Source organism: Varroa jacobsoni, unplaced genomic scaffold (genome assembly GCF_002532875.2).
Source record: "Varroa jacobsoni isolate VJ856 unplaced genomic scaffold, vjacob_1.0 scaffold_791, whole genome shotgun sequence".
Lineage (NCBI taxonomy): Eukaryota > Metazoa > Arthropoda > Arachnida > Mesostigmata > Varroidae > Varroa > Varroa jacobsoni.
The window spans coordinates 55,307-81,017 of NW_019213693.1; the positions used below are offsets into that span (position 1 = coordinate 55,307).

At 42.5% G+C, this 25,711-nt stretch overlaps 1 protein-coding gene and 1 long non-coding RNA gene across 3 annotated transcripts in view; one reads left to right on the forward strand and one right to left on the reverse strand.

The window, feature by feature from the left end:
• LOC147753034 (uncharacterized) overlaps nt 1–3,310 on the reverse strand; it is a 4,616-nt gene extending 1,306 nt beyond the window's left edge. Inside the window, exon 1 of the long non-coding RNA XR_015312452.1 lies at nt 2,672–3,310. This is a non-coding gene — a long non-coding RNA (uncharacterized LOC147753034). The remainder of the gene's footprint in view (nt 1–2,671) is intronic.
• The window catches only part of zip (myosin heavy chain 10), a 62,914-nt gene extending 38,147 nt beyond the window's left edge, over nt 1–24,767 (forward strand). The window contains exons 5-13 of one of the 2 annotated variants that reach the window (XM_022839207.2): nt 829–846; nt 10,770–10,862; nt 11,178–11,520; nt 12,997–13,252; nt 13,473–15,489; nt 15,750–16,508; nt 16,666–17,457; nt 17,794–18,450; nt 18,881–24,767. In XM_022839207.2, the coding sequence (XP_022694942.1) occupies nt 829–846; nt 10,770–10,862; nt 11,178–11,520; nt 12,997–13,252; nt 13,473–15,489; nt 15,750–16,508; nt 16,666–17,457; nt 17,794–18,450; nt 18,881–19,210 (5,265 nt within the window). In that variant the 3' untranslated portion in view covers nt 19,211–24,767. The remainder of the gene's footprint in view (nt 1–828; nt 847–10,769; nt 10,863–11,177; nt 11,521–12,996; nt 13,253–13,472; nt 15,490–15,749; nt 16,509–16,665; nt 17,458–17,793; nt 18,451–18,880) is intronic. The other variant, XM_022839208.2, reaches the window with a different exon arrangement.
• The last annotated feature ends 944 nt before the right edge of the window (nt 24,768–25,711 follow it).

The window sequence follows — 25,711 nt, forward strand, 5'->3', positions numbered from 1 at the left end:
TTGCAATGTCTTAATAGAGCCTCCCACGTTTACTTCGCGTACATGTAAGGCCTAATACTCTTCGTTAAGTTGAACGGTCACTAATTGAGTTGGACCTTATGTGTTCCAACAGCGCTGTCAGGTACTTGTGGTGGTCATACGTTGGAAAATAGTTTGTTATCTGACAGCAATGAAGCTCGCGACTTTGTTGCATTATGTGCTCGCTATTATATTTTATTCTGCACTAGTTACTACTTTGTCATTATAACGGTTCGATCGATGGTCTGTTTTTGATCTATTCAAAACTTGTTCTAGTATAACAGTTTTCTAAAGCCAGTCATATCTGTTTTTCTATTAGCATTTACGCTCAAAAGTCTTGGACTATTGGTAACAATAGTCCTGAGTTGTACAGGATTCTGAGAAATTTTCAATCTTTTTCTATGAACTGTGTGAGTGAATGGTGAGTCGAGTGGAAGTCCCGTAACGGACTGACAAGACGCCCTTGTCGTTTCCGTCGTTTCGATCGATGAGAATATAAGGGTACTTGCATATTTATATTGAAAAAAATGTGTGTTTGTATTAGCGTGTATGAGAATTGTGAGAGCTGATAAAAAAAACTGGTTTCATCTATGCTAGTGTAGCGTGTACCAGAGAATTGCATGGATTACATCTAAGTATATACGTCTGATAGCCTAGCATGATGTTTTCCGATTTCGGTGTGTTACTGAAGAGGAGTATACGCATGGAGATAGCGAGGGAAAAACCGTAGATACGGAAATAAGTCGTCTGGTATGGTAATATGTCGAAAGCTAAAATTTGTAATTTGCTCTCTTGTCGTTTCATGCCTAGCCACCGGCAATCAACATGGTAAGTGACCGAAATCTACAGAAAAATTTAATCTATATATATATATATATATATATATATATATATATATATATTCTTTTGAATAATATGACAATATGTACATACATCGTGGTATTTTTGTCATCAAGCCCTATTTATCTTAGTGGTAATCGTTATATTAATATTACCTTTAATTTTGCTGCTCAGAATCGCGCCCGACTTCTCGTGCATTTAAGCCTCGGATCTTACATCCTCGCTGTTCTTTCACGCTATTCTTTTTCGCTATTCTATACTTTTATATCTTGCTTCATTTTTCTTGTTAATTCCCAATTCCCGAACCAAGTCGTCACTGCGGTTATATAATATTACAAGATACACACGCTAGTGCTTTGTCGCCGATACTTTCTTAAGTTTAAAAACATATTCGCTTCAATGAGATCGTTAAATTGCTTAAATATCAGTCGCTCATAGAACAGCGGGTGATTTGGTGTACAAATGTCCCGCGTAAATGATCCCGGAGAGAGGTGTCAGGTCTTTATTTGGACTATTGGCATGGCCCCTGTTCAGTAGAACAGTTTTCTTGTGGTCATATATCACGTGTGTTATATACGGCTATGAATAACATGTATGAAGGGCGTACATTTACGGTTAAAACGATGTTCGAAAATAGATATGCGATGAGCGTCTCCTGCGAGTTTCTCCCACATACAAGAGGGACGGCCGACTTCCTTTTTAAGACTTGTATCTCGCCTATATACACCTCTAATGGTTTCGTTGTTAAGCTAGCCTTAATTCCTACAAAGCTAAGTAACGTTCCTGAAAACAACCGGCCATCCGTATTGATACGAGGCAATGAGAGGATGTAAGCATGCAAAGTCCTATTGTTTATTTCACCGGTAAATAATTATTTATCGCCACTTAAGAAAGTAAGGACAAATAATATAGTCGAGTGTTATCACTTCTAATTCGCACGGTCCTCAATTTTTTCACAGAACCTCTGCATTTAAAATGCTTTATTTTAAATGCAGGACGTGAACTACTTTCGAGGACATGAACCAGACAGAATCAGAGGAACCGCTTTACTACTCAAGATGTGCTAAATATTTCGATGTATGTAGTAATGCTGTTGTCACTATTAGCTAAATAACACACCTAGTAGTTGAACAAATTCATGGGTCTGGTCATGGCAAAGTGCATAACGTATTCCTCTTATTCTTTATAGATGAGTTATTTTCCATGATATCATTAGTCAAGAGTGGTAAGTAATTGCTGCTAATCAGTGCGTCTTCCACCATAATTGGTTGCTTTTATGGCTTGTTACAGCCAGTTTAGGACAAATCTATGTTTATCACAATTGCTCCTTCTGCTATTCTTAATTGTAACAAATGTATAGGAGCAAGCCATAGTGGGCTTCTAGGTCGAATTATTGTTTTCCCAATGAAAACTACTCTGTGGCATAAATAAATCATTGGTGTCGAAAAAACAGAAACATGTCGATTTCGTAGCATGTGATCACGTATTACGTGCCGCAAATCGACTCCTTAAGAGTCGTTTGCCTCCGGAAAAGGGTGGTCGTGACGCTAATTTTTTGTTTAAATTATGATGTTACCTTTTTTAATTTGTTCATTGGCGACCTTTTGTACTTCTGTAGAAATTTCGTGTCCTTTTCCGGCTGCTTTCTTTTTATCACCACATTATTGCCGTCAACGGAAAAAATGGCAAGCGGTGCTTTTCTCGGCTCAACAAAAGAACCACGCAGCACGGTGCCTGCTGCTGGTCTAAATTATTGTATTATTACTGTACTAAATTATTATATGTATGAGATGCTCAAAAAATTCATACTCACTCATTGACATGTCCGTGAACTGCATCGCTGATCTTTTTTTAGCACAGTAGAGGCAAAGAATCGATTAGTTAGCTGACTTTTTGATGCAACGTGACTTATCCAAAAAGCAAACCATAATTTTTGCCCTATCATGTTATGGTCTTCATTCGGAATCTGTGTTTAATCAATTGGGTCCACCAACGTTCGCTGTTGGAGGGCCTGTTCCGTGCTTCTTGTATACCTTTGTGAAGTGTATGTAACTGTACGTCAATGAAGTCCCAAAATGTCCACGACTATTACCGTAGCGATACAGCCACAGGCAACATGACCACCTTTGTTCGCTTCGTTTTCCGTCGTTGCTCGTCTTTAACCAAGGGAAAACAAACGAATATTTCGTCTGCGTCACAGCCGCGGCCTCCATTTAGAATCATCTGTCATTTACAGGTTCCTTTTTTGGCTCATTCCGGCTACATGTGTTCGAGTCTGGTGTATTACGCGTGTCCACTGCTCGTAACATAACGCTCGCCCGTATTTTTCCGATGTCTCTCCAACAGATAATAGTGATGTCGGATCTCGCTGCCATTACCGTCACCACTACTTTAGTCTACAAAGAAAGACGTACTGTTATTGACGAGTACTCGTTGGCATTGGGGGAGGGGGGGGGATCGGGATCGGGATCGGGCGATGGGTAAGTCATAATGGCTAGAAATTCAGACATAGTATGAACTTTTTAAAGACGAGACATTGAGGACAATCTATTGGTTGTTGGTAGCTGCGGTTCGACCTGTCACGTTTTGCTTTACACGATATTAGGCCGTAGAGAATGATTGCATACTCCGGCAGTTGCCACTTGTGAGCTGCTATCTTCGCTGCGTAATGGTCGCTGTGATTACCGTGCCCGCTAAACCGGCTCCTTTGGTTCGACTCGCGGGCCATGGCAAAGAGAAAGCCAGTAACCAGCAAAACTAACGAGCGTTCCGAAGATATACTACCGTAGAGAAGTTGTCGTAGAAACGACGATGCTGCTCACTTCATTCTGCTTTGTCTCTATCTGAAAGGTCAAGTAGCCTGTTATCGGCTCGGTTGGCTTACCTTGCCTTTTATGCATGGCACCGTTTGTTAATGGCCTTTGGCAACGCTTCTCGTGATGCTTTTAACGCTTTGTCAGCATCGGAATAAAGAGGGAAAAGGAGCAGTCTGACGAATTCGAAGGGTAAGCGATGAGCGGTGATTATCGGTCGCTTGTTGTTTCCAACGTTCACTGCAGTTTGCTGTACATAGATTCCTGGTTTTGATTACACTGTGTGCAAGTGACCGTCCGCTAATGCAGCCGCTACGGTGGCTAGCTACATTATCAACAATATCAATGTAGTACTCTGGAGATGATAAAAACGGACAGACACAACTATTATAACTCTTTCTCTTGCTGCTAGTTCAATTCAGCTTCGTCGTGAACTCACTTAGCGGTAGCAGCAATACCGGCGTTAGTTAGTAAGCTGATGTGCGACAAACGATTTGGGTATAGAAAGTATGGCCTTCTATTTAAGGAGATGGCCAGTATACAAGTAGTAGCTCGTTATCGTTCCCTGCATGTATAGTACTGTAATGCTGTAATTCTAGCAAGGTGCTATACACGGTTTAGGCATTTTCAGTGTATGTTTATCTGCGCATACCTTGTAAATGCCGCTTCAACCATCCTACTGTTGCTTAGATAGTAGGCACGAGCAGAGGACATATTTCCCCCGCCGACTTTTGAATCGATTACTGGCCGCTTAGCGATAACATCAAACACCAGCAGTTACACATTTCAGTTCAGATAACGGCCATTACGAAAACGATGAATTGAGGTACGAGAGAACATAACAACAACAACAACAGCAGCAGCAGCAATAGTAGCATTGTATTAGATGAAGAGAAATGCGCGTTGCTTTGATGCGTTTCGTCTGCTGCTGTCGAGAGTGAGTAGTATTGGCATAAACATGACCGTTGGCCCTAACAGGAAAATAGCGACGAACGCTAAGCTTTCTCATTCGCATCCCCCTGCTTTCTGCATCATTACCTTCGTTGGCATCTGCAGTATGTGGAAGTGCGGTCTGTGGGCGTAGCTGTGAGTGGGGATGCGCTCCGGCGGCTAGCTGTGAGTGGGGATGCGCTCCGGCGGCTAGCTGTGGTCAGTCGCCACGACTGGGCTGACAAGGAGTGGTACGAAAGATACCTATTCGAATTCTTCCTCATCTTCATGACTCATGAATTTGTAAAATCGATCCAGTATACTTTTCCAACATGTCTGGGCAAATATATTAAAAAAGAGTTTTAAACTAATGGGTGTACTCGTGTGCGCATCTGCGCGCGCTTTGGCCACCGCTTTCGCATCTTGTGGATCGTTTCCTCAGCTTCCATAGCCAGCAATTCCATGTGCTGATCCGTATGGCCTGGCGTGCACCGACTAAATGGCTGTCTCTCCAAAGATCTTGTTCCCGACCGCAGCGATAATTATAGCTCATTGGTTAACGAGTTCGACCGACCCAAGATGTTTATGGCAGAGCAGGCCAATAGCGAGTTCTTAGCAAGGGCCGGCCCTGGATGTGGAGAATCGAGAGAAAGTTGAGCCGATTTTGAATAAATCGTAGGTGAGACTCTTTCTCCCCGTACGTGTTTCTCCTATTATCTCGTTCTCGGTGATCTCGCGCGAAAATGGAAATCTTCTCACTAAAAGTAGAAGACTGTACCGATCAGACTGAGCAAAGCAGGGTACATGCTAGTTGCCACGTAATCGAACGACGAGTCAGTCTATAACTGGTGATTCTACGTAAACTCCAGGTGTCCTCTAGTTACTGCTTTCTATAGGAATACTGCTCTTAGCAAAAAGCACGCAATAACGAGTGAGTAGAGGGTTCGCGTCCATGATGTTACGTCGTTTGATGTCGCACAATTCGGAACATACATCTTGTCTATATAATAATAATAATTTAATCAAGCAGCGTGATTTGATTTGCGTCTGCGGTATTCTAGTTTTGATTTCGATGCGAGTTTATTTGTACTAAATTTTTCCTGTAGTCGTGGTATATGTTTCTGTTGAAGTACACTAGCTCGGTCTACGATGCGCAGTCGTATATCCTTTGAGAGCTTCATCACTAATCCGCCGAATTAGTTAACCGTCGGAAGTTAGATTACACCTGCTAGTAATGGTCATTTCAGTCTTTCGTCTAGTAGCATTTCTAGAGAAGTGCCGATAGAAACTTGTCACCACTTTGCACACACCCATCAGGCAGTGGTAATAGCAAAAGGCATTTGGGAAACGAATCTTATAGGAACGGGCTCATCGACAGTTTCACAGAATTGCCTTCATTTTTGTCATGTCTACATTTTGTTGTTATTGTTGTCGGGAACGACTGTTCATGACTTGTTGTTCTTTTGCCATAACCTGGAGAGGGATCCTGCTAGACACTAACCAAAGCAGCGCGAAGTTTTAAGGGCGTGTTTCAGTAGGTACGACAACAGCGCAAAATGGGTTTTAAAGTGTACTCCGAGCTTACAGAATGTTCAGATAAAACGAGCAGTACACTGAAAACCAGGGCAGGGCTAATGACGATTTTCGGAAGTGGTGACACTGGTGACTTTTGTTAATGATCTGACTTCATCTGTAATTTCCTCCGTATAATGCTGCATTTTCGAACACAACTGCGAATGTGAAAAAAAAAAAGAAGTTTTTTTATTTGCTTTCCTCGTCTGTTTTTGGTTGATTAATTAACTGACCTCGTTGTGAAGGTTACGCGATAAGTGTACGACAAACAATGCGCTAAACGCGACTCGTTCGTCTCGCATAAGTTAACTAATAATGTTACTGTATACCCAGAGCGTGACGTAATAGCGTAACGTCTAACTGGCGTTGTGTTGTGATAAGATTACGTGTCCAAAAATACGTAACACTCATAGCTAGTTAACGGATGCACATCTGCTGCTAACAAGATCAGGTATATTGTATACAACGAGTGGGTCGTGTCGTTCATGTTCAGATGAAATCGCAAAGAGTATAGTGGTTATGCGCGACTAAAAAATACCTTCGATTTTCTTTTCTGGGTTGAGGTAAAAAAAAGTGCCTACCTTAAAGCCCTTGTTATTAACGTAATACTTACGTTAGAGCTGTAAAAAAATGGGAAAATCTGATTGCTGCCTACAGTTAGAGCTGTTTTGTCCGCCGTGTGTTCATATGCTACTTATACTGTATGTTTTTTTCTGTCGAAAGCATACATTTTTTGACTAAGTTTTTTAGTGCTTCCAGTAATCGAAGATCGAACCCGGAAGTAAATACCCGATGTAAAAACATGATCTTAAAATATTCGCTTTAAATTGACGTTTAAACAACAAACACTATGATCGGCTATTTGCCTAATGCCTTCCCAAGAATAGGACAGAGGTAACGATAATTCCAAGCAGCGACTTTTGTTGCATAAAAAGTCAGTATGGACTATTCTTCCTTCGATTTTTCCCACAATGTTTGACTAAAATTACGCTTAGTTTTCTGCTAGATCAATCCCGTTATTGCTACAATTTCTTCAGTTACATCTTCTCGTTTATTTTGTTCTACAATGTGGAGTAACACAGACATTCGAGGTTTTTCCACTGTGTTAACTCGTTTTGCCGTTGCTATTAATATCGCTGATTAGTCGTTGTGTTACGACTTTGTCGATGCAGTTGTTTGTTGCTGCTGGTGCCGCCTATTGTTATTATTGTTGTGAATAACCCTGCTAACCGCGACCCCAATACGCGATCCAAACAATTTCTTCCTCCCGTCTACCACCATCACAACCACTTTGGCTTGGCCTACGTATGAAAAACCTGGTGGGTGATATGATGACGCCTATCGTCCTGTCGGTTGTTGCTTCGTCCTGACTGACGTGATTAGTTGCCTATATTCGGCAAGCCACTCCCGCCGATCGTGAGCGTCAGTACGGCCAACGGAGGCATAACGGCAGCGGTTGCGGCGGTCGGTAACGGGACAGTGACGTCTGCTGGAGATGCCAATGGAATTATAGGACCCAACGGCCTGGACGGCCAAGGGTTTGGGATGAGCTCAAACCCCTGCAGCCCTAACGGAACCATCATGCGAGCACACCTCTGTCTCCTCTCGGTGAGGATATTACCACAGCAGCATCATCTCACCAGCATTATCATCACCACACCACACAACATAAAACAGACATGATCACTTTTAGCATTATCGTCGTCATCATCACAGTTATCATCATTATGAGCATCATCAACAGCATCAGTACTGTCTGCACAAATGAAACAATAGTAAAACGAACCAATGATAGCGGTAATTGAACTGTAGAACGTACGTCTTTAATTGCTTGTTTCTTCAGCTACGTGACGAAAACTAGCGCTATGAACCAACAATGATTTTACGCTGATAGTGCAGACGGAAGAATGAAGCTCTCTAGTGGGGTTCGCCTGTACACCCCAGCGAGCGCGAAATTGCCTGGCCCGCACTGGCCATCCCTGCGGAACTCTCAAACTGGCATGTCATCCTCTCCTCATAGACAGGGTTAAGCAATGATGCAAACCGCCTATCCTCATTTCTAATAAATGAATAATTGCAATAGATGATCTGCGTAGAGTCTAGTTGGTAATCGCTCGTACGTGTTGTATATAAAGCAGTACCGTGTCTCGAATGTCCACCACACCCTTTCTGGTAGTATTATGATCTTTACAAATTTGATTCTCATTATTGAAAAGTAGATAATCTACTTAACCTGACTGTTTGTGGTCTTCATTAAGACATCATATCATATCGATCATTTTATAGAAATTACGTGTTATTATGTGGCTGCAATTGGCTGAGCACTATTTGTACACTTCTTCAACCATGGATGCTTTTGGACTATATTATTTTTTTTACTATATTATCTTGGATTATATTTCGCTAGCTCAATCCAACAAATAGTAATATTATTTGCTACTGACATACAATACAGCAATATCTAAATGTTTTTTTTAAGTAGATTTAAATAGCATTGCCTTCTTTAATCGCTCTGCTTGAGATGGCACCTTGCTTGAGTGAAAATTAGACGTTTAATGGAAAACTAATGCACAAAAAGACATTTCCTCGAAGTTCGACTGACTAAGCGGAGAAGTCAATGAACAACCTACAGTAAAAGGAAATACGAATTTATCAAGAACTATCCGAAATTATGTTAATTTTCAGTTACAGGCTTGCAATCTGAAGGTAACTTGTAAACTTTGTCTTTAGTACAGTATTATCTGATATCAATAGCTGCGTTTATCTCTACCTTTAAGCCGAAGGTTACTTATTCGTAACGAGAGGACTACTTCACCTTTGTATTATTTGACATAAAACGGATAGGTACAGGTTAAATCAACGTCTCATTTCAATTCATTAATGACAGAGATGCCTTGAAAACTATTCCTGGTGCTCCAGTCTACATTGAATACGTAAGCAGTCGCAGTGTCTTGCCGTTAATCCAGCTGAGCTATTTTACTAGCTAGCTTTACTCAACAGCATCGCGTCGTCCCGAGTCTCAGCAATTGATGAACAACGTGGCATTTTGGTGCCGCCCAACGTGTTTCTTGTTACGTGTCTTGTGTTCCAATTTCCCATTTTTTTATTTGTTCGAAGACCGTCTAGAAACAAAGTTCACCGTCAATGCTTCCAGAAAGCAACAGTTCTCACCCCTTTCGCATCCACTACAACAATTAAAGCATGTCTGACGCACTTGTGCATTTGATTCTACCAATTTCCCAACGAATCTTGTGACCTTTAGTAAAAATGCGACCAAAGGAGTTTGCAGTACTCTTTTGGTCGTATTTGAAACAATGCAACGGGTTTTTCATTACGTGAAGAAAGCTTCAAATGACAGCAAAATCAGGTTTTAGCTAATTTCTTCAAGAATTTTGTTACTGCAATAAAATTTGGAACAGTTTGATGAGTATTTTTGTTTGTGCCCTTTAGTCATCTGTTGCCCACTGCTCATAGGTATGCATCTATATTCAGCTAAGATTGATTTTAATAGTTGGCACTGATGCATCTTGAAGGATCTGTCGCTCTGTCCAGATAATCTATTTCAACTTAGGGTGAGGCATTACAAAGGCCTGCTGTAAGCCGTCAGCGGTTGCGCTCGTTCGGACGATTGCAGAGATTTGTCTGGCTATGAAAGTTTGCGAAGCGACTGATGTTGCTCGAACAATCCCGTATATATTCTTCTCTTTAATAGTTGCATGATATGTTATTTATATTGCATCATGCTTCAATGGTGCTTCACATTTGTTGTTACTACTGCTACTGCTGCGGCGGCGGTCGCCATTGGAGCTTGCTAGCAAAACCTGTCTGTACCTTGCAAAATGTTTAATGATGAAAAAAGTAATCTGGACTTACCTGCATGTTATGTAGATCATACTTCCTGGACATGATTAAAAGTGCCACAGATGCAGGCGCTACGTAATAACGCTACAAAAATGTTACGTTATATGTTCTTGAACTATATGTTTTTTTTGATATATTGAATGTTTACATACAGCAAAAAAAGCCTGGCTAATCAAGACATGCTAATAGATCGCTAGAATATATTGATTTAAATCAACATATTTATTCTTGAGAGGCTATTTCCTATATCTAGAATGTCGCTACAGCGATATCTACTCTACCAGTAGAAATTAAATAAATGAAAGACAATATGTTTGTTGCCAAGACAATTTCCCTTCGTTTTTGTTACTTTCTGGAACTCAAAACGTCCGTTAGTTGCCGTCTGGCATAAAAATAGTCTTCTGCCACTCAATAGTTCATCGTGTGTTTGCATGCTTCACCTGCTACGTGCATTTTTTTTTTACCACGAAGCTGTTTACTAGCATGAAGGATCTCTAACAAAGAACGTTGCAGCATGAGTTGAATCTTAGCATGCGGCATTGTATACGTAGGAAACGTGCATCACTATCCGGCCTGTCGGGTTGTAGCATATAGGGCAGCCTATGGAATCGCAAAAGTTGACTCAAACTTTTGGCCTTTTCACTTAATAAGTTAACTTTCTTTGATATCTCTTGATCTGTACTCAAACTGGTACACGTTTCGTCTTGAAATCATAATTCTCTCCACCATCAATAGACGGAGCTGGAAAGGCAACTTCTGCAGGCGAACCCGATTCTCGAAGCATTCGGTAACGCCAAAACAGTGAAGAATGACAATTCCTCCAGATTTGTAAGTACCCTTTCTCACAAATAACAGTAGTAGTAATGATGATATTAAATTGATATGTATGATATGTCTTACCTAGATGAGTGCATATACAGCATCTTCATGAAGTGTAAATGAGGCCGAAGGTACGAATACGCATTCTGGTACGGAATCTGGTATTAATTTGGTTTGACGATTTGTTAATAAGTTGTTCATACAGGCAGCCCATGATTCCCTTCTGTTCATCTCCTGTAAACAACCATGTTTTTTTCTTTCTGACTCTTCTTCAATCTTGTGTTTCGATGTGATGGCCGCCTTTGTTCTAATGTCATTTATTAGGGTAAGTTCATCCGAATTAATTTCGACGCTTCGGGCTATATCAGCGGCGCTAACATCGAGACGTACCTGCTTGAGAAGTCTCGCGCGATCCGTCAGGCGAAGGACGAGCGCTCATTTCACATATTTTATCAACTTCTGGCCGGTGCCTCTGTCGAGCAGATCAACGAACTTCTGCTTGAAGATGTGGGCGGCTACGAGTTTTTGTCACAAGGTAATATCACAGTGCCCGGCATCGAGGAGAGTGAAGAGTTCCGCACAACATTGCAGGCCATGCAGATTATGGGTTTTTCGAACGAGGATATCAAGTCAATCTTCAAGGTGCTTTCAGCAGTGCTTTTGTTCGGTAAGTGTATATCAACCTTTCGGGTTGACAATTGATAGGACCCGTTGAACGCAGTATCGGCCTTGATCGTAACGCTGAGATTATACGATTAATTGTGCTTTTAAAATTACCGAATAATTGGACCGGAAATTGATCCGGCAGATATGTTCCTGAAAGCTTAAAAATTCTTCCGATCGTTTCTTATCCAATCAAGACTTCGTTATGAGAGGCATCGTAGTACTGATCACTAGCATACATCGGTCTGCCAATAACCAGAGATCGCTGATTGCAGCGTGGAGATGCGGCATCGATTTATCATGACATAGGTGCATTAACGTGGGAAATTGCTCAATGAAGAAAAAACCGGTAGTTAGACAAAGCGCTAGTTCCTCCACTTTTGTACTTCTTGACAACATTTTTGCTTATTTGAACTATTCGTAATCTATGTGACCATTAGTACATTTTGCAATTCGGTCTGATCGGTTTGATTTTACCACTCCACTCATTGCTAAGGCCTGTCAATTGTTGCTAGCAATTCCAGTTGCGGCTGTTTCCATTGATGATGCGGTTGAGGTGGATGGTACTCGCTCACTCCTTTAGAAATTATGATTTCGAAAAATGGCTATATTTTTCACGACTCTTCGTCTTTTTTTTCGGTAACTTTTCTGTCAATAGCCACCGACAACGTTTTGTTAGTCGAGTTGTTATCGTTCAAGTAACATCCTGTGACATTTGATGTTTCTGGCTTTTGTATTCACCACTGTAGGCTAGTCGTTTGCGCCGTTAGCAGTAAAAGCAGCAAATAGATCTAGGCAATAACGCTTGTGGCAAGCATTCTATTATCTAAATCGGCGCCATGTTTATGGAAAACAGCGTAAAGCAATGGCTTTCGGCTTTCGCGGCGGCGAAAGTCAGCTCTACTTCTCAGGCTACCGGACTTTCCACCCAACTACCAGTTCAGTTATAGTTGCAATGACAGTGTTTTCGCTCTGACATTGACGATAAACTTCGAGTGAAGTAAAAGCCGTTTCAACTGGAGTAAATTGAAAATGCCGACAAAAACTGTGTCCTCTTAAACATATCGTAGAGAAAGAATCTATAATTCTTAATGCAAACAGCATTACGCGTACACTATGGTATTAACATTAAATAGAAGACCGGAACTTGCAAACGTTCTGTTGACTAATAGCATGTCAGCGCAATTGCTGGATTTTATCAAATAGATTAAAATGGTAAGCCAATAAATTTGGAAACGACTCCAACGAAATCAGAGCGAGTTGACTGTGCCTGTTTTTCTACTAGCGTCTTATTAGACAACTGAAGAATCTAGGAGGGCAGACGTTGGTTCAATAAGCCCGCGCATTTCACACGCGTTCAGATCGCGTTAGATAAATCATTAAAATCTGTGTAAAATGTATGATTACTCGATATTGTTCAATATAGATATTAACAACTTTTGACCACATTGACTTTTTGTGTATTTTTCTCATGCTGCAGGCAATATGCACTTTAAACAGGAGCGTAACACTGACCAGGCTACGCTTCCTGATAATCGCGTTGCACAAAAGGTATCGCACCTGCTAGGCATCGGCCTGCTCGAAATGAGCAAGGCTTTCTTAAAGCCGAAAATGAAAGTCGGCCGGGAGATGGTGAACAAAGCCCAAACGAAGGAACAGTGTGAATTTGCTGTTGAAGCCATTGCCAAAGCTCTCTATGAACGATTGTTCAAGTGGATCGTGCACCGTATCAACCGGTAAGTTCGCACGATGAGCTCATGCGACGACTTGGATCCCCCTGGAAAAGCTGTTGATCGCTTGCCTGTAAAGGTAACCTTGACTTCTCGAAGTGACTCTGACAAATGACCGTTACGCGTATTCGCATAATCGTAGCGTTCGGATCTGACCCGTCGAAACGACAGTCATTCACATTTACCTCTGAATCGATCCATTTTCCCCTTTATTCTGTATTCGCAGATCGTTGGACCGCAGTACCCGTCAAGGAACGTCGTTTATCGGCATCCTCGATATTGCCGGATTCGAGATCTTCGGGGTCAATTCGTTCGAACAATTGTGCATCAATTACACAAATGAGAAGCTACAACAGCTATTCAATCATACGATGTTCATCCTTGAGCAAGAGGAATATCAAGCTGAGGGAATCGAGTGGAAATTCATCGATTTTGGTCTCGATTTACAGCCGACAATCGACCTCATCGAAAATCGATCCGGTGTTCTAGCTATCCTTGATGAAGAATGCATTTATCCTAAAGCGACAGATCGCACATTTGTCGACAAACTGCAGGCCGGTCACGAGACGCATCCGAAATTCATTAAAAGTGACCGCATTCGCTCAGGTATTGCTGATGCTGATTTCAGCATTGTGCACTACGCCGGCAGTGTAGTGTACTCAGCCCGCCAATGGCTTGAAAAGAATATGGATCCACTTAATGACAACGTCGTTCAGAATTTGCAGCAATCACAGGATCCATTTGTGGCAGCGCTCTGGAAAGACGCTGAGATCATCTCAATGGGCGCCACACTCGACGGAACATTTGGCCCTGCCCGTGTCCGCAAAGGCATGATGCGTACAGTAGCTATGCTGTATAAGGAGCAACTGGCCAAGTTGATGGATACGCTTAGCAATACCAATGCCAATTTCGTACGTTGTATTATTCCCAACCACGAAAAGAAGGCGGGCCGAATCGATCCTTTGCTTGTGTTAGATCAGCTCCGCTGCAACGGTGTCCTCGAAGGCATTCGTATCTGCCGACAAGGCTTTCCCAACCGGATTCCGTTCAGTGAGTTCCGGCAGCGATACGAACTGCTTACGCCGAACGTGATACCCAAAGGTTACATGGATGGGAAATCCGCGGTCGAGAAGATGGTCAAGGCCCTGGAATTGGACAACAATCTGTTCCGAATTGGCAAGTCAAAGATTTTCTTCCGTACTGGGGTTCTCGCCGGACTCGAAGAGGAGCGTGACATAAAAATCTCTGACCTCATTATTCAGTTCCAGGCGTACTGTCGCGGCCTGCTTGCACGTCGGATGTACCAACGGCGTATGCAACAACTCAACGCCATCCGCATCATCCAGCGAAACTGCGCTAGCTATCTGAAGCTACGCAATTGGCCCTGGTGGCGGTTATACACCAAAGTGAAGCCTCTTCTCCAGGTGACGAAACAGGAGGAGAAGCTGTTCGCTAAAGATGAGGAACTTAAGCAAGTTCGCGACAAGTTCGAGAAAAGCCAACAGGAGATGAAGGAGGTCGAACGCTCCCTTCAGCAGGCTCTAGAAGAGAAAGCCACACTGAGCGAGCAGCTGCAGAACGAAACAGAACTTTGCGCCGAAGCCGAGGAGATTCGGGGACGCCTCCTTGCCCGGAAACAGGAATTAGAGCACTTCTGCCACGAGCTCGAATCCCGACTCGAGGAAGAAGATGAAAAGATCCAGGCGCTGACAAACGAGAAAAAGAAACTTCAGCAGCATATTACCGATCTTGAGGAACAGCTTGAAGAAGAAGAAGGCGCACGCCAAAAGCTTCAAATAGAAAAATATGCCTTGGACGGCAAGATAAAAAAATTGGAAGAAGGCTACGCGATCCTCGAAGATTCGAATGGCAAAATCCAAAAGGAGAAAAAGATGCTCGACGATCGCCTGAAGGATGTCGAGCAGACGCTACAAGAAGAAGAGGAAAAGTGCAAACAGCTGTCCAAGCTCAAGGCCAAGCAAGAGGCCACTATCGTCGACCTTGAGGAGCGGCTCCGGAAGGAGCTCGACGTCCGTCAGGAGTTAGAACGGGGCAAACGCAAGCTTGACACCGAGGTGAGTGACATCAAAGAGCAGCTCAATGAGAAGAAGGCTCAACTCGAGGAGATGCAGACACAGCTCATCAAAAAAGAGGACGAACTTAATGTTGCACTTGTCCGTTGTGACGAAGAGACGCTTGCACGCTCACAGGCACAAAAAGCATTGCGAGAATTAGAATCTCAGGTGAGTACTGAATTGAAAAGCAAGTTATACACATCTTTTGGTAACAAAGGTTTCTAGATTAAAGTTACTGCCAATTTGACTTTTAAATCATGCTATTTCTGTCATCACATGCTTGTAAAATGCATTTGTTGTGAGAATTGCACATGCTGGTAAAGCTTTCCACCATTTGTAAATTATAGTGAGGATACTACAGCCACCAACTCACCTACTAGTAACTTCTATATTATGCTAAATTCGATCGATACAATGTCCCTTTTCAGATGAGCGATATTCAAGAGGATCTCGAATCAGAAAAGGCAGCTCGCCAGAAAAGCGAAAAGCAGAAACGTGACTTAAATGAAGAGCTCGAACGGCTCAAGAACGAGCTGCTTGACTCACTCGATTCCACGGCAACGCAAAAGGAACTCCAGAAGCAACGGGAGCATGAGGTGGCTGCCCTGAAGAAGGCGCTCGAGGATGAGATGGCCGCTAAGGAGGCTCAAGTTTCAGAACTACGAGCCAAACATCATCTGCAGGTAGAACAGTTATCGGAACAGACGGATCAGCTGCGGAAGCAGAAGGCCAGCCTCGAGAAAGCCAAGCAGCATCTTGAAGCCGAGAATATTGACATGGCGAATGAGATCAAGGGCCACATTGCTGCCAAGCAAGAATCAGAACGAAGAAGGAAGGCTTTGGAGCACCAGTTGCAGGAGGCATCGGCTAAACAGGCCGAAGCCGAACGTCTTAAGCAAGATCAAATTGAGCGTTGCGGTAAAATGCAAGCCGAGCTGGAGTCGGTCTACGTCCAGTTGGAGGAGTTAGACAAGCGGGCCACTGCGGGACAAAAGAACAGCTCAAATCTCGAAGCACAGCTAGCCGAAGTGCAGGAGCTACTTCAAGAGGAAACTAAACAGAAGCTAGCGCTGAGTGCCAAGTTGCGACTTCTCGAGGCAGACAAACAGCAACTGCAAGAGCAATTGGATGAGGAGGAAGAAGCCAAGCGCAATATGGATAAACAAATGCAGGTTCTTCAGGCACAGGTACGAAACTTCTGTCTGACGCTAGCAGACAGAGAGGTATCTTGATTAAAAAAATATGGTTGACCTATAAACATTCTTTTCGATACAGCCATAAACCCCGGCGAAGATCGATTACTTATAGCTTAATGCTTCACGGCTTTTTCTTTTGTTTTCCTAGATCACCGAGGCAAAGAAGAAAAGCGAGGACGAAGGAGAACAGGCGCTAGAAGAACAGCGCAAGAAATTCGCCAAGGAGTTGGATTCCGCCAACGCTAAACTTGCCGAGCACTTGGCGCAAGTCGACAAGCTAGACAAAAGTAAGAGAAAGCTGTTGGCCGAAGTGGAGGACCTTAATATCGAACTAGATTCCGTCCGTTCAAAGGTCGGCGACCTGGAGAAAAAACAGCGCAAGTTTGACTCTTTGCTAGCCGAAGAAAAAGCGCACACAGAACGTGTGATGGCAGAAAAGGACCAAGTGGAACGGGAAAGTCGCGAGAAGGAAACTCGTCTCTTGGCCCTCACTCGTGATCTTGAGGAGAAAGACACGATGATCGAGCAGCTGGAAACAGCGCGCCGTCAACAAAACGCCGAGCTCGAATCGCTTGTCAACACTCAAGGTAGCGCTGACCGCAACCTACATGAGCTGGAGAAGGCACGCCGAACCCTCGAAAATCAGCTAACGGCGCAAAAGCAACGGTTGGAAGAACTTGAAGATGAGCTTCAGCTAGCTGAAGATGCCAAGTTGCGTATGGAGGTAAATCTACAAGCTATGCGGTCGCAGTTTGAGCGTGATATGGCTGCTAGGGACGAACAAGCTGAAGAGAAGCGCAGAAGCTTACTCAAGAGCATTCGCGACCTCGAAGGCGAGCTGGAAGAGGAGCGCAAACAGCGCTCGGCAGCGCAGACGCATCGCAAGAAACTTGAAGCTGACATCAACGACATGGAACACCAGCTAGAGCTAGCCAACAAGGTAGACTTGAAAGAAAGGCACAGATTAGCCGTAACCCCCATATACATTTGCTTGAGTTATTTAAAATACTACGATCACTTTAAGAATTGTTAGGGTAGTATTTTACTGATATATACGCTACATCAAGCTGCCATACGATTTTTGAAAATGTTTGTCTACTAGAACTAATTTCGCTTGGGGGTTTTATGCTTCAATCGAATTTTATTCGAGACTTGAAAAATAACGTGAAACTCCGCATTTCTTAACAGTTACCGACGTATTCGTATGGTCTTCTATAGACATCCAACTGGAATCATAATATTGACGCAATAGCCCTACGATTAATTGTATTTACAGAGCAAGGACGATGCCAACCGGGCCTTTAAGAAGATGGCCGCATCGCTGAAGGACTTCCAGAGGGAGTACGAGGAGGCGAAAGCCGGAAAAGAAGAGCTCATCGGTGCCGCCAAGGACGCCGATAAACGCGCCAAGCTGCTCGAGGCTGAGGTAACCCAACTACAGGAAGACCTCGCGTCGGCTGAAAGGGCCCGTCGCTCCGCTGAGTCAGAAAGGGATGACCTTCAGGAGGAACTGTCGGCTACTGGTGGACGAGGATCATTCCTCGCCGAAGAGAAAAAGAAACTTGAAGCACGAATCCTCCAACTCGAGGAAGACCTCGAGGAGGAACAGTCGAACGGCGAGATTCTGGTCGAGAAGATGCGCAAGGCCCAGAATCAGATTGAGGCGGTCACTAACGAGCTAAGTCAAGAACGTAACAACAGCGCCCGGCTCGAAAATTCAAATGCTGCTCTCGAACGCCAAATCAAGGAGATGCGTGCAAAACTCCAGGAGATTGAGACTTCGCAGCGAAACAAAATCCGCAGCGCTGTCAGCCATCTCGAGACTCGAGTATCACAGTTCGAGGAACAGCTCGATCTCGCCGAACAAGAAAAGCAGACTGCTCAGCGTATGGCTCGTAAACTTGAAAAGCGTATGAAAGACGCCGTTAGTCAGGTATGAACCCGTCTGAAGCCATCGTTGTGGAAGAGAAGAAATTTACTTACTCGATTTCCTCCGCCATATAAAGCTCTTTTCGCTTTAAGCTATCGCGATTGCTTTCATACAGTTATTCATGCAACGTTACAAGCTTATCTTCACGTATGTATGATTAACATCGTCTTAGAGCTGCGTATTGTTTCAATGCAGCGGCCTGTGGGCAATCTGTGATATACTCGATGTTGCTGTGTTCTAATTAATCTTCCTGAGCTCATTATTATACAATTTATCTGCATCGTCTGCTGTAGGAAGGTCATGTTTATTTTTAAGCCTATTTTTCATTTATCTTGCATATAGTGAGCATTATTGACAGACCTCTGTATCATTCTCGCTTATTCGTCAGTCGTAACGAATTTTCCTCCGTTTTCCTTGTGTCAAATATTTACAGGTTGATGATGAGCGCCGCAATGGTGAGCAACTAAAGGAGCAGATAGAAAAGGTGACTAATCGTTTGCGCACCCAGAAGCGGCAATTCGATGAAATCGATGAAGAATGCTCACGCGAAAAGGCCCACCGACGGAAGCTGCAACGCGAGATCGAGGAGCTTCAGGAGCAGAACGATAAATTGCAAGCCGACCTTGCCAGTGCCCGAAACAAACTTCGCCGAGCTGGTGGGGGCCGGTTCACTGGCTCAACGCCATCACGCGGCGATGAGAGTCCCGTCTCGCTGCCGGACGACAGCCTGGCTAGCTCTGAAGATGGACAGATCATCCAATAAAAATAAGTCTCCCTCGTTCATTCCCAACTTCCCAACCAATACATCAATCAAAATCTACCTAATTCGGAATTTGAAGTCGCTCACGAAACGCTAAGTGGCGTTAAACTTTATCATGACGACAAAAGTTGTCAATTAATATTTGCACTGCGGCAAAACACTTACCACAACGCTCTGAAAACCTTCACCAATAGTCACATGGAGAGAAGGCCTACATGTTAAGCGTACTTCAAGTAAGATTCTTAGGAAGGAAGGAAGTTCTAGTGCTGTAACTTCTGGCCGGAAAGGTATCATTACAGGTGCGGACTGATTCATCCAGTATGCAGTTAAGCACGTGTATCATCAGTGCAGACGTTGTCCTTGGAATCGACATCTAAGTTAAAGAATCTGAGTTGATCGTGCTGCCCTCCTTATTCTGGGAGCTTGTGCTTTCAAGTATTGGAGATCCTCTGTTGTCATATTTATGGAAAGTATAGACTATGACAGTGCTACTTGATGTAACCATTGAGGAATGCAAGCGAGTAAACACACAGACAAACGATGTTTCGGCAACATTCACAAACGTGTAGTACCTTTATATGGGTGATCTGATTGAAGACCTATACTGTGCCTCACCCTGGGCAATACGACGACGTCATCAGGGTAGCCTATGCTATACAGACAATTCAAAGCAAGCCTTTCTAAAGATATTAATTATAGAATGTTAAGCCTCTCAATGTCACTTAGATGGAACCTACTTTGTCGAACGGCCAAACAGTATCGCTGCGAACGAGAAAAAGAAGAGTTATATCGACGTGATATAGATCTACGAACGTCAGAAAGATGATTCAAATAGACTAGGCACAGAGACGGACACAAGCAGGAATTGCACTTTAATCACTGTTCTTACCATACCAGTAGCAAAGGTTCAAGCATAGATAAAGCTATATACGTCGATATAAATAGTTTTATACAAAATCCACCTGTATCGCATATTGGAAATATCTCCCCTTCCTCCCCGAAAAAAAAAACAACCCTTTGACAATCTCCGATGTAATACTTAGCCTGAATTGTCCGATCTTAAAGTATCAGCAAGCCACATATTAATGCGGTAATGTCATTCCATTTCTGTTTGATGACCCCCCCCCCCCTCCAGTCGCGAATTCGCGCCGCAATTTCCTTTTGCATGTTGCGCCCGCTTAATCCACTCCCTATAATACCCTGTATTTACATTCAACGTGTATTTATCGTACGTATATTCGCGACATTCAGACGCGCGACGACTTACACCGCCCTACGTGGATATAGTAGTACCGATAGATAAGACAGATGAAAAACATAATCCTTGTCCCTGAAACGGACGGATCCTTTACAGTAACAATTTTCTAGAATTACGATAAACCCGGTTTAGATAGCGTGCGTGTGACCGGATGTGCGTTTAGCGCCACTTAGTAGCCGTAGAAGTTATAAGCTGGTGTTCAGGGGAGACGCCTTCAGAGAAATCTAAGAACGCTCGAGAACGCTATTAACTCACATACGAGTAATCATATGACTCGTTAATGTATAATGGCTAATTATTACGCCTTTATTATTTATAATGCTTGAGTCGATCGATTACAGTATGGTAAACGTTATACGAACGAAGTAACGAAATGGAATCCTTACTACTTCGTATAGGTTTCGATCAAGTAAAATGGCGTAGATTACAAGCCACTGAACAAACCAAACTGAATATAGGGGGCAATTTTTTGCCCACTCAGTTTGCAAAAATATATAAAACGCAATAATCGACCGAAACAGGTTTATATTGGACGAACGCGATAAAATACTTGAAAGATCGAAACGATTCGAAGTTCTGGGGGACTGAGACTAAGGAAGGATAACAGTAGCGTTCCGCCGATTATTCTAAGCCGCTTATTATTCAAATGACACACACACACACACACATACCTATATATACAAATATAATAATTATACAAATACATGGCTCTATTAAGCATGCATTTAGTAGCGGTAAACTTTTGTCTTTTGAGCTGCCTTATTGATTGTGGCCATTTTGCTCTCGTGCTGTTAATCAGACGTAGCGAATACGCCGGTGACGACAGATTGGCGGGCAGACAACAGAAGGGTCGAAACAGAAATGAATTCATTGAATGGTGGTGTACGGAGAACAATTGAAGGCTGACAATGGATTACTATTGAATTGTGATGATGGTTAATAATAGTAGTGTGAAGCAAAGGGGTGGAAATATGTGCATTGTTGTTGTGTCGCAACAGCAAATATATATATATATTTGTTTGTTTTGACTTATCGATTGATCACTTCGGCATTGATTGATAAATCATCTTATGATTAATTACAATGTTTGCTCTTTTTGGTTGATTTGATGACTATGAACTAACGATTGAGGAATACTGAAGAAGACGTGAGTTTGTTCGGTAACGATGATGACACGACGACCGATTCGGCAGATGAAGCGAACGCTTGTTCCAAACAATGAAATATAGTAATCTACACTAAAAATCGCTATTAGCGTTAGCATCGTGCTGTGAGTATGGGCGGACATTCTCGTCACCAATAGCCTCGCATCGCTCTATTACTATATAATAATTATTAGCCAAACCAGCTGCTATCTACAATGAGCTCGAACATAGCGAGATCTTAATTCTTCCGCGGGCGAAGCTCACTTGAACGCGTATGTAAAGAAAAAAAAAAAGATGCTAGCCTTCTAGCCAGTGTAGACGATAAATATCAGCGATAAAACAATGACAACGATATTGCTAATAATGAATAGAAATATTAGTAAGAGGTGGAAAATTTATAAAAGCCAGAACGTCTATCGTGCTGGGCATATTAGACGAACACGCATGGTGGACACAGACGACGCTGATATGTTGTAGCAGCATAGTAGGTAACAGCAGACGTAGTTAGGGTAGTTGCCATATGTGGATCGCTGATCTCTCGGGGACACAATTAGCCAGTTTGGTCACCTGGTCGATTTGTGAACCCCCGGACAGGGGTCAGAGAATTCGACTTAGGCCTAAACGTGTCGACACAACCGGCATATAGGAACATCCATAAACAACCCTAAAATCGAGGTGGCTGAGAGTACACAGACGCTAATGAGAACAATTATTATGATGATGAAATTTAAACGAATAAGAAAAAGGCGCCACTTACATGTAATGTCACGATGACGAACGAGACTGATGGTGATTATCACGAGCGTAATACAGACGAAGCTGAGAAAAGGATAACTACCTTGATTGCCTAATAATAACACTGCTAATGAGAAAAAGAAGGTATGATGATCGATATATACATATATATGTGAGAACACATTGAATACGCGGAGCTGATGGATATACACGATGATGATTATGATACGGAGCCGATTCTGGAAACGATTAGACTAATGAGTAATATGTTTGCGGGAAAGGGCCATACCGACGATGATAGACCCGCCGTTCAACCCCCTCTGTGAAAGCTCTCTATATGACAAATAACAGAGCAGCCTGAGACGAAACGAGTCGAGACAAAAAATGAATAATACAAGGCTGGCTGGTAAACCGTAAAAGGCTTTTCCTTCGACGGAAAGACGAAAATGGCTCGCAACGGCAACATTTGCACAGCGGGCCCACACATTAGCAAACACGATACAAAACATTCAATTACTATGAGCATTTCATAATAAATACATATATTTATCGAACGGCCAGGAGGACCAACGAAAAAGAAAGTAATGACCATTGTCAATAATGACAACAAGGTCACCTACATCAGCAGGGTTGATACTGCAAGCGAATAAGACAGATTTCGTAACAGAACAAAGATATCCGGGAGGTGCTATCAGGCTGACGCATAGTTTGGGTTCTCTCCGATGTCTTTCGCCCAAACGGGTTAATACAATCTTTGCATGTTTCTAGCATCACCTCCTTAGTAAACAAGGAAGCAACGGAACGAAGAAGAAGCAATACCAATCCGCTTTTAAGATAACGAGCGCACCGAAACTTTTGTTAGCCTTTTTGAAACACTCCCCGCTCCAATAGTCTCTGCTAGTTTTCCTAAAACTGTGTTAGTTAGCTGGATCGGATTTTTTCGATTACCAAAATTGACATTCATCAAATCTCGGTAGGTCGTTTTGGCAGCAGAATGAGCAATACATGAATATATGCGCATAGATACATAAATACATATAAGAGATAATATATTTGTATACCTATCATGTTTACTGATGTGGCATCCCTCATGTCTCCTGCGTGCATTCGATATTTACCTACCGCTGCTTGAGGATGGTTTAGACCGGTCTGGTCTAGTGCAAAGTAGTGGACTCGAGATACCGGTAAGCGTATAAATAACAGGACCTTTTCGACTGTCGCAAACAAGTCACTGCACTCCGTGCCACATGCCTGTGTCGTTATTCCTTTGATTAGTATGTATTATGCACATTGTAAATCTTGCTATTCGAGTGTTATGTAAGCCGTGCACCTATTTATCTATGTATTTGCCCCTTTCGGTGTGTGTCGTCTTCCCCGGCCTTCGATATCCGACGAAGATCGGACGATGACAGTTATTTTTGCCCCCACTTTTCCCTCGTCTGAACCTCCTGACAAATGGTACTAGCTAGACAGCTGTATGAGATCGACTGGTCACTTTGTAATGTAAGCAAATCGCTATAAAAACACTAAAGCAACAATATTTAAAAGGGTGCTAATCACATGGGACAGTTATCCAACTGCACTATCAGTTTTCAAATATATATCAAATAAAATATTTTTTTATTGTCAATAAAGCAAAACAGGCGATAAACTGCATGTATGCTTGCTGCCTGAGCGATTTACTCGGCAGTGCGGAACGAGATGAGCGTAAAAAAAAAAACAGTGAAACCACAAAAGCTGTAACGATCGATATTGGCCCCTATCTAATCGGAACTAATTGAGAGTCATGGCCGTAACGGTCAGTATTGGTATCAAGTAAACATCAAATAATCACACTTGGTATTGATCTAATGGGCGAAGATCGCCAATACGGTTTATTTGAAAAAATATACGTGCATGAACCCAAATGGGCGTCGAAGAGGCATCGCAATAGCATAAGCAAACATTCTAGTGAGGTTCATTACCCCAAACAGGTGTTATTACCGAGCTCTGTGTCGTTCGCTTTAAAATTGTAACTTTTTTTTTATTCTTACTATACACGTATAAAGGCAAGCCTATACATAAATCTAAAAATAAGAGCCCCAGTTTAGAGTCTAGGTTTAAGAACGTATAAAACTGAGTGCGAACTGAATCAGTCAACTTGGACCGACCAGCCGACCGGCGAGCAAATACACACAACACAAACAGACCTCTGTTCAGGAGAAGGACGAAGCAGTGAAACGAAATGCAGAAAATTAACCTTAAGATGATAAATCCATACAAAATGACGCGCCGTGTACAGGTGCTAAACGTCAACGTTTAAAGAGCAGACACATTCCTGCCATGACAATGTATTTTACCTAAAAATTTTGTCCCAAATAATTTTGCCCCCTCCCACATTTATATAGAGCAGAGTTTAAATAAAGAGGTTGTTTTCAAGAAATCTAACGGGTCATCGTCTATGTCTTGAGTTTCCTATAATTAGGTTGATAGCTAGGTAATTTTAGGCTGTGCGCTAATAGCAGACTGTGGGTCAATACACGTATGCGTGTATATATATATAAACCAATGCACACTTTGCTACTTATGCACAGCCTAAACCCAGCTAGCTGTAGTACTAATAGTATTAATGGCAGTATCAATAACGATATCTATGTCGTAGCTTATCTACACTTTACCTCTGCAGCTATATTCATCAGGTAGTTGATGTTGGACACTTACATAATAATTATTACAGATTTATTATTATTACAAAAAGAAGCTTACTTTCTTCTAACAACCTAGAAAGGTTGTGTGTCTGGGTATTATAACCAAAGGATTAACAAACCAAATGAAGATAACGATTATTGTTCGTTTTCGCTATGGTTCAGCTTAATTTATTCATTAGTTGTAGCCAGACCAGCTGCAGGATAGGGTTTCTTCCAGATGAACGTAAGGCTCCACTGTCGTCCTATTTTTTTGTAAGAGACAATAAAACGCGTCCTGCAAAAAAACTAAGCCAGATTACGCTCGGGTTTCAATCACGAGTTTTCTAATTGTCGTGTCTGCATACATGTAGGTAACCACCGTTTCTATATGTATACTTTTTTAGCATGTGAAAACCTTAGCTAGAATGTGCATAGGATAGCTAGAGTAACGTTCGATTGCATGTTTATTGCTCTTTAATGGTACACACCAATGAGATCCAAAACGATAGGGACCTCTACTGAGGTCGACAAACATTTAAAATCACGTCTTTTGCGTGTAGTACAACAGCGAGACCAGTAACAATCGACTGAGCAAAACCGATATATTTGATGTGATGTTCACAGAAAAGCGTCAAGGTCTCAACTGTTTATTTAGATAAGAATCTCAATGAAAAACCTGTCAATTGCTATTGATCGGCAT